The sequence below is a fragment of the Aphis gossypii genome, chromosome 1 (assembly GCF_020184175.1).
Source record: "Aphis gossypii isolate Hap1 chromosome 1, ASM2018417v2, whole genome shotgun sequence".
In the NCBI taxonomy this organism is placed as follows: domain Eukaryota; kingdom Metazoa; phylum Arthropoda; class Insecta; order Hemiptera; family Aphididae; genus Aphis; species Aphis gossypii.
In genome coordinates, this window is record NC_065530.1 from 77,855,693 (window position 1) to 77,872,350 (window position 16,658).

The 16,658-nt window shown below is 26.6% G+C and overlaps 1 protein-coding gene across 1 annotated transcript; it reads left to right on the plus strand.

Moving 5' to 3' along the window:
- The first annotated feature begins 1,818 nt into the window (after nt 1-1,818).
- LOC114127978 (peptide transporter family 1-like) lies at nt 1,819-10,372 on the plus strand. Its single transcript, XM_027992368.2, has 15 exons — nt 1,819-2,266; nt 4,920-4,992; nt 5,483-5,624; nt 5,711-5,803; nt 6,452-6,726; nt 6,963-7,045; nt 7,139-7,306; nt 7,419-7,670; nt 7,841-8,095; nt 8,966-9,072; nt 9,153-9,278; nt 9,389-9,488; nt 9,557-9,685; nt 9,921-10,025; nt 10,123-10,372. Exons 1-15 carry the CDS (start codon nt 2,243-2,245, stop codon nt 10,291-10,293), a joined length of 2,103 nt encoding a protein of 700 aa, XP_027848169.1. The 5' UTR covers nt 1,819-2,242; the 3' UTR covers nt 10,294-10,372.
- The last annotated feature ends 6,286 nt before the right edge of the window (nt 10,373-16,658 follow it).

Consider the following 16,658-nt stretch of genomic DNA (forward strand, 5'->3'; position numbering starts at 1 on the left):
TTTAATATATACACAGAGTACCTACGTATAGAACTTCTACTTCTACTAGGGAAACCAACACTCAATGATAAATGATAATATTAATGAAATAATTGGAAATCGACTAATTATTATAAATTATAATATTATAACACATGGAATTCCTAATTTATTTATTAAATGTATCACAGTTATTACAAATTACTACAAACAATTAAAAAAATACGATTTGTATGTTACGATTTCGCTTATGTATTGTAGGTAGGATGTAGAATGTAAATACAACAAATTAAAATGACCCTGATAATTCATATACAATTTAAATAAATACAGCCATATAGGTCACATTGTAAGTATCATCAGTGTATGATAATTGATAATTATTAATGTCTAGTCTCTAGTTACTTGATTATAATTTCTATTTTTAATAATAAAAGTAGGTTTTGAAAACAAAATGTTTTGAGTGAATATAAGTAAAAATATAAAAATATAACGTTAGTCTTGCACATTTGTAGTTATTAATTATATGATATAAATAAGCTTTATTATTCTAATTACCTATATACAGAACATCTTTATTTTAACACGCGCGGATTTATATGACATAATTAATACAATAATTATTGTAATATTATAGTTGGACTAAATGACAAATCAGTATATCACATGATTTGTATAATTATATGGGTTTAACAGTTTAACTACAACTATATTATATTCTATTTATATTTTAATAATCCCTTCCTATTTGAGAGATCAACAGTCGAAAAATTATAAGGACCCGAGAAGTGATAATCGACAATTATTACCAACCGCTGTTAGCAAAATTATGGGCAGTGTTTTTAACCCTGTGACCTACCTAAGGCGATGTTGCATAGCAAATCGAGGGATATTTTAGTTTTGAATGTCCGAGCGAGCGAGTGGTAACGCTGACCCTTAATACCATTTGAAAATGTTATGTTGGCAATAGATTTTTATGCTTATTTTATTATCCTTATCATTTTTCGGACAACTGTTGATCTCCTTAAAAATGAATCAGTTGAGAATACAATATGAAACAACAAGTCCATCCGTTATGTTTTGTTTTGTGCTTAGATTTTATTCGATATGAAAAAATCCAAACAAAATAAAAATATTACTATAATATTATATTATTGAAAATATTAAATAACCAAAAAAATAATAATATTAGACAGGAAAACCAAGTACAACTAAAGTCGTCGTTTTTTTTTCAATTTAAATTTCGGTTATTCAAATTATTATAAAATCTGTTTTGGAGTTAAATCTTGACTGTAACTTTTCTCGGTAATGTAACGTAATACTTAAACGAATATTACGTTGGGGTTGAGCGAAAATTTTGTGACGTCTCGTACGTCACTGCGTTTAAACTTAACAAAAAAAAATAAATGTAACATGAACAACAAAGTGCCATGATTATATTACCTATACCTGCGGATGTTATTAATAAACAACACTATCGATTATGTTTTATAACGGTCTCGACGGCGTTGCAAAATAATAGAACAATTTTGCTATACATTATTATGCTTACCGGTTATATATACCTATCACAAAAGAATCGGTACCTCTACATAGTAATTCCAAATGTACTGCCATCACAAAATATTATTATAATACACTGGTAATACAGCGAAGAATGTCGTCGGTCCGGTACGAGTAGTAGTGGGAGACGGTAGGTGGTACTAAAACGTGCGAGAACGGATCGCTGCTGAATTCACGTTTAAAGATATTATTAATATTATCATCATCATCATTATTATGATGCCGGTTTATTACGTACTTTATTATCCATTCACGTGAACGACTATGTAAATGGGATTTTGGCTATAGGTATTGTACTGCAGTAGTTGTATTCAAGTAGTATATTATATTATACCAGCAGCTGCCTTCTACCGGTTTCCACGTGTATAAATGCTCTTTTGAATCGTGGTCTTGGAATAATAATAATAATAATCGTGTGTTTATATAATGCGATACCGTGGTATCACGCGATTTTTCTCAAAGATGTGATAAAAAAAAAATTAATCCAGGATCATCGCGTTAAAGCAAACAACGATAATAATAATTATAACGACTGTTATAAAACATAAATAAATGTGTTCGATTTAATCAGCCGAGTTGTAACATCGATGCCGTCTATTATAATAATACTGTAATTTAATACGATTATTTATTTTAACTCTTGCCTAATTAAATTTCATTAGTAATTACTGCAGTAGGTAATAATATAAGCCGTAACGGGATGGAGCCGCCTGTAAAGAAATTGGCAAGTACAACGCATTTCATGTTATATATATTTTTTTATGGCTTGTGTAATTTTTAAGTCTATATATTATATATACATATATATACGATGATTATATGTATAATATACTGTATAGTATAATATTGTATATAGTACCTATATTAAATAATAATAATATATTGATAGACGTTAATGGTGTATCTACGTGTGTGCTTAATGTTTATTTTTTAATATCATAATATCTATAGCAAACGTAACGTGTAGTTAACATATAGTTTCATAACCATTTAAATTTAATTTTTACCTTTAAGGCGGGTTTCCACTACATTTGCGTTTACGTGTACGTGCATTAAAATAATTTTCTGTGATTGGTTAGAATGTATAAACTTTCTGGTATACCAGATATTCATGGTATTACCATGTATACCAACCAATCACAGAAAAGAATTTTCTATGCACGTACACGTACACGTAAGTAGTGGAAACCCGCCTTTAAACGTTGAAAGGATGTTTAGCATAAATGTATTTCCCTTTCTGTATGTGAATGTGGAATATTGAGATTTGCGTTTTTCTAAACATAAATAACCGTTTTTGATAACCTACTAGGAACGTATACGGAATTAATTATACACCGTTCAGAGTAATTAGGCTCGACACGAAATAAATATTCAAATCAGGTATAAGACATAAATTTTGTTATCGTATTTTGTTAACTGTACCTTATAATTAAGCGTTTAAAATTTTAATATTTTCTAAGCTATCAGTAGTGTAAAAGTCTACGTTTTTTTTTTTTCAAAACACAAATTTACTAAATACATAATATATGGCTATATACTGTACATACGAGGGAAACAGTAATAAACGTTTCAAACATTGATATGCAAAAACGAATATGCTGCATATAGGTATATGTGCATTCATGGATAAGCATATCATGCATACAAATCATACAAATGAATATAGCTGTATTTTAATAGGAGCACTGTTACTGTTTTATTCTTAGTTTTTACATATCAATATGTTACATATTATAATGAAATAATTGTTTGATTTTATAAAATTATAATTTAAATAAAAATTAAATAATCAATACTTTGTGTACTTATTTAATGATATCTATATTTCTATAAAAAACTAAAGGTGTGTGTGGTTGTGGTTTATAGGCTTAAAAACTATTAAACCATCTTTATGAACATTTCAAAGATTGTTTTAAGTGATACAGGAGAGTTTTATTGTATTAATTGTAGGTATTAATTTAATTGACATTTATGGTGTACCTATACGTTCATAAATTTTACATTCACATATTATAATATCCTCATTTATACCTACTAGAAAATTGTTAAATTTTGTCAATGATACATTCGTGTGCACATTATATTCTGTAATACGAATCATTATGTATAAAAAATATCAAATGAACTAATGAAACTAATAACAATATGTATAACCATAATATTATAGGTTATGTAGTTATATTATGGGTATTTTAATATGCAATTTATAATATTTATAATGTGCGAATAAGCTATAAGACGAAGTTGTTGAGTTCAGTTACAATCCATGTCCGTACAGATTAAGTGGCACATTTAACAAAAATGTTTTTGGACTGGGTGAAACTTTTTTTTTCTGACCAGTTTTGCGTTATAATACTTAAGCTTCTCTTAACAACTGATGCATAATAAAATTACGTTGCCGTAGCAACTTCGTTGATACATTATTTTTTTAATCATATGTAAAAAATTTAGAGAGCTATACGTTAAGTTTCCTGAAAAACATTAATTCATGAATATATTACTACAACGACCCACAAAAATATAACTGCAACTCACCGTTTTCCATATACTTAGTGGATAATATTAATTTTTTTCATCCCAAAGATAATTAAAAATATATATATTTATATATTATTAAGTATAACGTATAGATTTTAATATTATGATATGGTATATTAATAATTATTAATGTGTTATTATTTTTTTAAACATCTTAGACAACGGTCCGAGAGGCGCCATCTATCCCGTAAAACCAATTTTATAATAAATCAATTATGTATTTTAATTTGATATACATTTTTTTCTCAAAATCCATATATGTCATATTTAACTATGTATCCCTTTTAATGAAACAATAACAATTGAGAATCAGGTTTGATTATTTTCTTATACCTACATCCTGTAATGGAATCGATAAAATCATTTAAAAAATTAAAAATCCTTTATAGAAAAAGATGCGAGTATAAATATTATTATAGCGATATCTACAAAGCCGTGTCGAAGAAAACATCATGATTTCATATTAATATCCTTTTGATACGTTTAAATAAAATAATAATATTTATAATGTTATGTGAATTAAATTTTATTTTGTAAAGATACTTGTCAAAAATATATATCGAGTTTTTCTTTACGATATTATAATGACAATACTTAATTTCACTGATGGAATTCTGTGTTTTTTTTTTTTATTATTATTATTATTTTAAAAGAATGTCAAATTAAATTTAAATTAAAATAATCACACTAGATAACGCTTAGACAGACGTATTATACATATACTTAAGTTATAAAATAATCTATGTTTATATTTTGTTAAATGTGATATGTGAACATTTAATGACTGTGATATTGATATTGTATATTAAATCTAATAATTATGTTATTTCATGTCATAGAAATCTCCAAAATCTGTTTGGTTTATCGTATGTGATGAGCTTTGTGAAAGATTCAACTACTATGGACTTAGAAGTAAGAAAATAAATTTGATAATTAATATAGTTAAAAAAGTTACATATTATGTACACTGTACAGATGGTGTGGTAGATAAAGCAAAATAAATTTTACCGTAATCAATTAGCTTTCATATAAGCACTATTTTGAAATGATTTTGTCGGAGAAAATTATAGAACTAAACTATCGAAACATCTAAAAAATTGCAAGGAAAAAATATCAAAGCAAACAATTTACTAAAAAATTGGACTTTTATAACTTTTCATGTTTACATAAAAATGTATTTATTTATATTATACTTTAATGTATACATATATATAAACTAGTTTTCAATGTAAAAGTTTAGTATATAATTAGCTAAAAATAATCGTTTGATTTAAATTGATTAACACATCATTTTCTCCACTTTTCATACAAAATACATTATTACTTTATCGACATGCATTATACTTATTATCGTTGACAAAAATTTAAAACAGTCGATATATTTTTGTATTTTTATTTTCAGCTATTCTAGTGTTATACCTGACAACGATATTAAATTATTCCGACGATGATTCGACAATGATCTATCATGGTTTTGTATTTTTATCATATTTTATGCCAATGTTTGGTGCTATATTGGCCGACTCTTACTGGGGAAAATATAAGTAAGTTGCAAAACGATGTCTATACTTTAATACATTACGTTTGTATGTCTATGGCTATTGAATTTTTTTTATTTTTATTATTTCAGAACTATAATACGATTGTCAATGGTTTACGCACTGGGAAATATCATCCTCACTGGAGCTTCGATGGCCAACAATTTCACTCTTGATAATCAAAGGTAAACAAACGGTATATGCTACTTTAATTTTATAATAGATTAGTTACTTATACTGCTTCTTCAATATTAATCTATGGTTATGATTAGTATAATTTTTTGTTGATCTAATAAATTACATAGGTATATTATTTACTATAATTCGCATATAAGTTAATTAAATTGATTTATTATTTTACATATCACACGATTGGTTAAAGAAGCGACAGAGAATGTATTAAACATCGTATAAAAATTAACTTCATAACGCGTATATCCTACTTTCGAATAAAAAACAGACAGATAAATGGTAGTTTTAAATATTTTATATTTTTTTCGTGAAAACCATATATATTATAATTTATATTTTTCATAAAGGGAGAGTTATTCACAATAATTAAGTAGAAGGATAAGCAATGTTAGTAAACAAAAAAAAATAGAATATCATGTATAATAATAATATGTACTTATAATTATTTGTTATATACGAGTATTCAAATTAATTTTTGGTTAAAAACAGAATTTTTGTAAACGATTTTTTATTAGTGGTAGGTACGATTATTGCAGTGATGGCGAGTTTAAATGTAGACACGTTGTTAATACAACATAAATTTTCTTTCCGAAAAACATTCAAAATTCAATGACCATTATACTGTAACTGTTTTATATTAGATTGATTGCCATCATCGGTTTAATATTTATTGCGATGGGAACAGGTGGTATAAAACCATGCGCTTACACATTCGGCGGCGATCAGTTTCAATTGCCGGAGCAACAACATCAACTTGACCAATTTTTCAGAAGATTTATAAATTCCATTTACATTGGAGCATCGATATCTACATTTTTAGCACCTGAGCTACGAAAAAGCGCGCAGTGCTTCGGCAGAGATACGTGTTTTCCACTAGCATTCGGCGTACTATCACTCCTCATGATAACGGCGATAGGTAATTACAAGAGAATAGTTGAAACTAGCTATTAGGTACCTCCGCCCCGTGGAACACATTCGTTGTGTTAAAATTGTATTTTTATAGATATTTTACAATTTTTAAATAGGTAGGCATCAATAAAGTAGACGGTAAATAGTATTATGTATATTATAACTAATTAAAAATATGAATGATCATTTTGCAATATATATAGGTTTTTTTTAAACACCATTTATAATTTCTAAACTATTTAGTTATTTTTATACTCGGAAGAAACTTGTACGTGAAGAGGAAACCGGAGAATCACATTATCTTCAAAACCTTCGGGTGCATATTTGTAAGTATATATTATTGTATATAATACGCGTTGTCGACATTTCGGTAACTTAATATGCCCTCTTTGACATGCATTGTTTATATAATTGCAAAGTACGCTGCTCGCAAAAAAATAGTTTCGTTGACTTCTAACAAGGACCGCTCGTTAGATGTCACTGGCAACAAGTACTCGAAAATAGAAATATCCGACACGAATGCGGCGCTGGAAGTGTTATACATATTCATCGCCTATCCGGTATTTTGGGCGCTTTACGAACAACAGGTGAGCCTTCAAATCATGCTCGCGCTCGCGACCACTATAATTTGTATACATGAATATATTATGAGTTCGGTGGCGGATTACGATACAGATGCATGTTTTTCGTAATTGACAGGGTTCGCGGTGGACGTTGCAAGCGACGTTGATGGACGGTAAAGTAAAAGACATCGGTTGGGAAATCAAACCCGACCAGATGCAAACTATTCATCCCGTGTTGGCATTCTTGTTGACCTTGTCATTCGATCGCATCCTGTTTCCGTTCCTGGCAAAGTTCGGCATCCGGCGGCCACTGCAAAAGCTCATATTCAGCAATTTCATGGCAGTACTCGCCTTTCTGATGGCCGCTGTTATCCAGTATAAAATATTCGTGAGTATAATAACCATCATCGGTCTACAAAATTATAACACTTCTACGGGAGTTTTACACCATTGCACTTTTTACGTATTATATAGTATAACAGTATAATAGATAATATATACCCAGACAAATATTATAATAATAAAACTATAACTTTAATTTATCAATTCTCGTACAAGGGAGAAAGTACTGTTATACCAACTACCGAAGGACAGTTTGTAGTATACAATGGCTTCAATTGTAACGCTCGTATGTTAAACTCATCACCGTGGGTGGACACCAACGATATCGATCCATTGGGCTCAATTAAATTCAAGTATAAACTGGATTCCGACGAAGACATCGTGAACATACAAATGAAATTGGACGAACCGTGTAATTCGTACTTAAACTATGACGATCTGAACACTAACGTAACTGTATCCAGAGGAGAGGTAAGAATAATATTATTATTATGTATTATGTTTTTGCTCTTATTTTATTTACAATTATTTAACTAGTTGTCTACGCATAATGGTCTTGAATAAAACTTAAACTATCAAGACTTTTTTTATGTCAATTTTTCCGGTGCGATTATTTATAGTTTTTTTTTTTAATTCCTAATATCTCGTTTAATGCGTATCATTAATTCTGTCTAATATTTTAGTTTTATTATTAATGCATAGTTCAAACCAATGAGTAATAGGTAGTAATAATTGTATTTGAAACCAATTTCTATATTTCTTAAATGAATATAAACAAAGTTCTATTTATTTTTATAACATTAATTATTAGAAATAATTTTAAATTCAAAAATCAATGAATAATTATTTTTACAGTATATTATCGTATTCATATATGAATACCTACGATCTGTCTTTTACCAGCGATACAGTACGATAATATATCGAATAATTTAAGTACTAGTTTTGCTTGAATTTCTAATCTTAATCTAAAACTATAAACTTCCCTAAAATACATTTTGGTATAACCTATCCTATCGTAGATTTTTTTAAATATATAAAAATTCTAATTTTGAGTACTTTAAATAAAAATTTAATCTACATTTTTTTAATTATTTTCATTTAAACTGGATTTTGTTAAATAAATTACGCTTCAAAGTTTATAATCATACTTATTAAAGCAGCAGTTAAAAATCAAAATTGGTTTTATTGGTTTTTCAGTACATTAAACAACTAAGTTTTCAAACTAGGATATTATGTTGTTTATTTGCGTGATTACTATAATTACACTAACATGTATATATATATGATAACGACATATATTTTCACTCTGTATAAATGTGTTTATTTTCATTATTATAGTCAATCTCATATTTCTTAACGTCCACTGCGAATAAAGAAATCAAATTACGTCGTATTAATCATTACGATGATTTCATAAAGCCTAAGAATGGTCATCCAAGTTTAAGGTGGGGTTTAATGTTTAATCATATAATGATATAGTCCGTCTTAAAATATTTCAACTCCCGATACACTCTATTATTTTTAGAATCATAACCGACGATAATTTCATGAAGGACGAATCTCTTGCTCTCGTGACCACCAGGAAAAACCATTTATCGTACAACATTTCTTCATTTTCGAACGAAAATTTTATACAGATGTCTTCTGGAAAGTAAGCATCAACTATTATTCACATGCATATGATGAAATATTGTGACGGTTTAGAATTTAGGACGTATAATACATTTCACAAAACCAATAACTTGATTCTTATTTTTTTAGCTATAGTTTTGTACACGGAGAAAAAGTTATTTCGAATATAACTCTTATGCCAGCGACCATATATACACTCGTCATACGTAACAACGATAGCTACGGCCCGGTAATACAGAATAAAGATGGGGGTAAATTAATATCTTAATTGTTTTATCATAGTCAAGACATTTATAGGAATCGAAATTGTACGCTACAGACGAGGGCAACTATTTGCACATTTTATGGCAGACACCGCAATACTTATTTATGATTCTCGCGGATGTGATTTTCGTTGCCACGACGATTGAATTTTCGTTTACTGAAGTAAGTAAACATGTGCATGCTATTCTACCGTCAATACGTTAATTGGGTGGACGCAAGTGCATTATAAAATACCATAAATATGTCGACGATACCTTTAAAATCCATTTTTATGACCTATAATAATAATGCACGCCCTTGGTCTAAAATATATCCGTTAAAGCGATTATAACAAAATTATCGGCTTAACTCGCACAATAAATTATCGGTGTCACTAAATTCATTTCTATTTACGCAGGCTCCGCTCAGAATAAAATCATTCATATCGGCGTGTTACGCAATGACTCAATCTATCGGAAATCTAGTAGTCGTCATTATTTCAGCATTGTCCTTTCACAAACAAGTGAGAATACTTTTTATCAACAATCTATCAATAAAGATTTTTTTGTCGACAATTATTAATAGACTCATCGTATACATTTTACATTATCGTATTTCAGGTACACGAATATCTATTTTTCTCCGGTCTTATGCTAGCAAATGCGTTGTTATTAACTTATTTGAGTTGTAATTACAAATACAAATCATTTAGACAACGGCTAACCGAAAACAAAGACAGCGAAGAAGATTTAACAACAAATCAAAATGAACTTCAACTCGGTGTGAAATAATCATTAAATTATCTACACATATGTTGTCTAATCGTATACAAGGTTTGATTTAATCTAATTAAATTCCTTCGTTAACAACTTTGTGTCTATTTATTTTTGTAATCGTTACCTTTTGTAAATATATTATTTATTTCCAATTAATTTGACGAGATATTCAATATTATACTGACAGTACAGATTATTATAACATAAATTATTAGCGTACGTTGTTATACTGAATGTGATTTATTAATTAAATTGTTAATTAAATGTTAATCCTGTCTCATAAACTATTATAGTAATAGTTTTACCATGTAGTACTCCGAATAGCTGTATAAAATTATAAATGTAATAAATAAACTCATTTGATCGAGACAATAATAAAATAAAATATTATGAAGTCGTGAATTTGTTTTTATCTTCAAAAAAATCAAAAAAATCGAGACACAATCACCATAATTTATTGTTATAAGTTTATGCGTGCATTTTTATGCTTTATAAAATTACTTTAATTCCTTTAAACCCTAACCTTCACAGTATTAAATAGTAAAAATATTACTATAATAGTTTATGAGATAGGATTAACATTTAATTAACAATTTAATGAATAAATTACATGCAGTAGGTATAACAACGTATGTTAATTATTTATGCCATCATAATTTGTACTGTCTATATATAATATTGACTACTTCATTAAATAAATCGTTAAATCATTGAATTATTATTTATTTTAATTTTATTTTATTTTTATTTTAATTTTAATTTATAGATAAAAATTATTGAAAAAATATAGCTAATACATTTTGATAGTTTAAAGAACCAACACAAACATAAACCAAAAATTAAATATATTCAATTAATACGGATTACATCCGAACCGACCCGAAATGTTTAATGAATATTATAATAGATAGAAATGAGATAGAAACCACACATTGAGGTTAATATGTTGCTACCCACTAAAACTCACTAAAACAACTACCTAATCAGAACTCTGCAATGGACTAATCCATTCTCTATATTAGTCTTCTAGTACCTTAAAAATTCTTGTATCAGTAAGGAACTCTTGACTTTTCATTATCAACTTCACGCATTACTTCCATTTTCAAAGTATCGATCGTACATTATTCAGTATCTTGTCCAACACTTCACATTAATTTGATATTTTATGAGTTAAAACTGTGCTGTAAATGCTGTTAAGTCGTATAGTTAAAAGTATTCGTACCAATTTACATCAATTGATATTCTACTGGCTCAAATAGTCGATACTGATCTACTGTCGCCATCCATCATCTTAATTAAATCAATTCTTACCATATTATTACGCGCTAACTACACTTTGAAATTATAACTATTCTCTATAACTGTAATATTATTATACTCAGTAGGATAATATGAGGTAGCAGTTCTTACATATATATTTTTCATTACCTCAGTTTACATCTTAAAATTTTCAATTGTAGCTTAAGTGTTCCAACAATATTTATTTTATATTACTAATAAAATGTATATAATTTATGGGTAAAGTTTAATATAATTATTTTGTAATTTATTTATAAAAAAGTTAAATTTAGATTTTGATGATACCAATATTTGACAATACTTCGGGTTTATATGTGTTGAATAATAATATGTATTATGAGTTCATTTCAGTAAGGTTTATTGGAGTAGGAATACCAATAAAATATTAACACATCTGTAGTTAATTAATAATTATGACGAAAAATAAGATGACTTTTTATTCGTAATAATCTAATGTCCCGGCGTAACGTATAGGCAATATAGGTACATACATTTGTTGAAGATAAGTATTTTAAAACGTGATTTTTTTTCCATTGTGTATACATTTCATGGTTTTAATAGTTTCTCAAACTATTGATAACTACAGAATACAATTTATTATTATCCTACAAAATATTAAATTGTATTGAGTAAATATTATGAATATTGTGTTTACATATTTTTTCAGGAAAATAAAACTATTAAAATGTAATTATTTTTACAGTAGAAACGATCGTTAATGTTGTCATTATCTTATCATTTACAAGTTTCCTGATGAGAGTCGAGACTATTGTTTGTGTAATATTAAATACAAAATACATTTATCAAGATAACTGAATAAAAGTTTCATATTTTGTAAATATTAAAAAAAAAAAACTAACGTTTTATAATCATACGAACGGCCTCATACATTTGCAATTTTATGGATATTTAAAAATATAATTATTAAATTTACTTTTAACTTATTATCAATATATACATATTAAATTGCTTAAATTAAATAATTTACGTTATCTTAATAACTCCACATTTTGTATGCCATTTTCCAGGCATTTGTTTGCATAAATATGATATGCATAATGTTATATATTTTTATTTTTTATTTACATAAATTGAATGACATATTATGTCCATTGCTATAATATATTTTGATGTTTAAAAATCTGGGACTCATAATTATAATAAGTTTTAACTATTAATTAAAATGAAAACATTTAGCCCATATTATTCCATCAATACACAAATATGATCCTCTTATCGTCTTCACTGATTTCTAAATTCTAATAATTATTTTTCATAATATTATTCCAAGTTGAAAATGATTTGTTGTTTACTATAATCACATGCAATAAATATTCTGATGATACGCTATTATTAAAATCAGGAAGCATATAACGATATTATCATATAATATCACTACTATCGTAGAAAAATATTTTTTTTTAATAAAACAAAATTTAATTTCGTATTCAAAGATCTTGTAATTTATTATACAATTAGTTAACTCAGAAAGAGTATAAATAATATAATCAAATCACAAACATTAATACATTAATCTTACATCAACATTATGTTTTTCAGTATTATATATTTTAGACATTGAAAAAATATGTTATAACATTTTAATTTTTTTAAAAAAAAATTAACAAAATTCAAAATAATCTTAATAAACTTGATGAATCATTCAAAATCAATTTTATATGCTCCATTTGATTTTACACCCTTGTAAATTAAATAAAGAACCGACCTTCTGTCCCGATTAATGAAATTATCAATATAAGAATCACTTAATTTAATAGATTTAGGTAAGTATGTTTTCAATATCCTCCTATCTCCTTGAAGACTAACTAATATACGCAAACCGTATGCTGACTGGACTTTAGATAAATCAGTGACTTGATACTTTCTTCCCATGTCTAAAGTCGATATGCTGACGAAGGCCGTATCTGCGTTGTATAGCTTTGCTTGAAGTTTCAATGCCTTCTTTAGCTCCTCCATTACTTTTCGATCTGTAAATAAATTGTAGATAATTATAATAGGTAGGTAACCAACAACGAAATCATTATACAAATATTAATGATTATACCAATAACACATTATTAATATCTCTAAACTAATAGCTGTTTAAAAACGACAAGTTTGAGTTCATAGACTCGTGTATTTATAAAGAGTGTTAAACACTTTATTACGAAGAAATATCCAACACATTATCGTTAGCGATTACACCAAGTTTTTAAATTTAAATTTCATAATTTATGCATCTCATTTATGATTAATTAATGATTATAGTTTTTATTTTATATTTTATATTAATAAGTTAATATGCACAGACACACAGTACAAAACCATTAGTAGGTATATAGTTATATGTGGTTATTCCACATAACCTGATAGGGTAATGTTACTGATTGTGTAATCAATGATCATTAAACCAACTGAAAACAAATTGGAGGCTTCGACAGTCATTGAAATTTCTCGATTGACTGTTGGTAGCAAATCTAATTCTATTTCTATTTTTTCTAACTATTAATTATTATGGTAAGTATACACAAAAAGTTCACTATTTAAGTGAAAGAAACCAGTGGTGTAAATAGAAGCCACGTATGATGTAACATGTACCTATACATATTGACTATGCATTATCAGTTATAATACAAACAAGACCTTACCATTTCTAAGACAAAACAAATTTAATAGGTAATTTAAACTTTAATACAAATATAATATAAAAACATAATAAGATAAAGTTTATAGGAAAATATATTTGAATAATTTATGGTTATATCTTCTAAGTATTTTAGTATTAATGTATTATATAAGTACCTCGTATATTCTTTAATGTTAGCTTTTATAGCATATAATGTTATGTCTTTAATACGAACAAATTCAATGCTAGATGATGAAATAATAATGATTAAAAAATGTGCTTGTATAAAAATTGCAAAAACGATAAGTTAAAAATATAAAGTTTCTCAAAATATTAAGAAATACTTGACTCTACATTTATTCACCTTGATGCATGATATTCAAATATGTATAAGTATACTATTGTTTCAAATTTAAATGCAACAATTATCATTCTTAACTATATATGCAGTGGGTATAAGGTATATGAGTTATGAACAAAAATTGATGTACGTATAGTTGAATATGGTAAATAGCATCTATTTTTCATCTTTTTTCCTCAGTTTTCGAGATTTATTTTTTTAACTAACCTACTAAGAATTCTAAAAACTAAGAGCATAGCGAGTATGTTTCCTACGTGCGCGTGATATTATGCATAAAATATTTTGTACCAACTATTTTACTTCCCTAGATTGAAATATTTATAAATAGGATCGTATTCATTATAAAACCGATCACTCTTTTTATTCACTAATAATATAAAATAACATGTCCACCTTCGCGATATTATTTTTTAATACTCATATGACATATCAATAGAAATATCATAAAAACAATAGGTACATACTCAACTTCTCGTATTCCCGATTATTTATAATAATCGTAAATTTTTATAGTTAATCAATCATTTGTATAGAATTTATTTAATCTCTTGGCATACAATATTTAATTATTTTAATTTGTCTATTAAAAATAGTAAATATTATCATATAAATTATAAGTTTTTCATTTATTATTTCGACATTTTAGTAATCAAATCAAAAACTTTTAGGAAGATGAAAGTCAAAACTGCTATTAAATTCCATATGATAATATTATGCCTAATCTTTATTTATCAAAATTTCACAAATTTGACTTACATGAGTTTATTATTAGGTGTACACTGCACTTCTTCTAATGATCACATACTATAACGAGTTAACGGAAGCGCGACCAGCATGTCTGCACTATGTTTTAAGCTATAGCAATGGCTAGTTTTAGACAGTTTTTTTTCACAGAGTTTTCGTATTTGTTTTCTTATGTATAAAGCGATCCTTGTAAAATGTAAATCAATATAATAGTAATAGTTAATATTAGTAATAAATTTTTGATACTTGTATAATAACAGAATCTAAATAATAAGTATTTACTACCTGTCTACCTGTAGACTACTGTTATTGTTTTTAATGTTATTATATAATATTATTATTATCGTACCCAATAAAACATTGATATCAATTAGGTAACACGTTAATATTTTTAATTTATTTTACATTTAGGGGTGGTATTTCATCTTAATTATTAAAAAAAAAATAAGCAATGCATTTTTTAAATTTTAAATTATTAAATAGTATAATAGTAGTTTTTAGCCACTTAAAATAAATTATTTTTTCCAGTCTGAAATCTCAATGTATCCTTAACTACTTCTATAAGGTATATCATATAATTAAAATAAAATATAAATATATATTTTCCTTTATAACAGTTTAACATTTAAAAGTGTTCTTACCACAATTATTAGCGCGTTCTTGTAGTTGATTGTTATTATGTAGCTGACCGACTGATGAAGAAATATTTTAAACAGTGTGAGTTATTGAAAACAACAACACTTAAATAACAAAAGTTGGTAGGGACAAAGCCATCTAGAGTATTATAAATAACAAACAGTAAGACTATGAACTGTGATTTGTGTTCTTACATTTCTAGGTAGGTAATTATTTATTAATTCAATAATGACTATTCTTGTAAATACATTGTGTATTATAATAATAGTTCTCTTTTTGTTTTATAATTATTGTTTATTTAAATACAATTATTATTTTACGTATTCGTAAAAGTGATAACATTTTATTTATTTATTAGATAGGTAGTATAATGTATAATGTACCTACCACCAGGTCATGTATAATATTACCAAGTAACCTACAACTATCTGGCTTATTTTCTAATATTCAAGCTTGTAAAATATTTAAAAATTTTATAGTAGTATTTAAAATGCGTTTTAAACAAAGTATTTTAAAATATTGTTTCTTCTATACCTAATTGTATTTTAAATTTAAATACTTTTGTGTTTTTTGAATTATCAATCATTTTTTCTGTACTAAAATCATTGACATTTTGCCACATAATATTTAATATAGGTTTCTTTCTAAAATAAACTAAAATCAATACAATGAATTATTTTTGTCGAAATAAAGACTATATAGATCGTGACGAAC

What these genes read in the sequence shown, in the direction of transcription:
- LOC114127978 (XM_027992368.2), top strand. Translation starts at nt 2,243, where the DNA reads ATGGAGCCGCCTGTAAAGAAATTG. An exon ending in TCTTACTGGGGAAAATATAA is followed by an intron (nt 5,625 to 5,710) that starts GTAAGTTGCAAA and finishes TTATTATTTCAG; the next exon opens with AACTATAATACGATTGTCAA. An exon ending in CCTCATGATAACGGCGATAG is followed by an intron (nt 6,727 to 6,962) that starts GTAATTACAAGA and finishes TAAACTATTTAG; the next exon opens with TTATTTTTATACTCGGAAGA.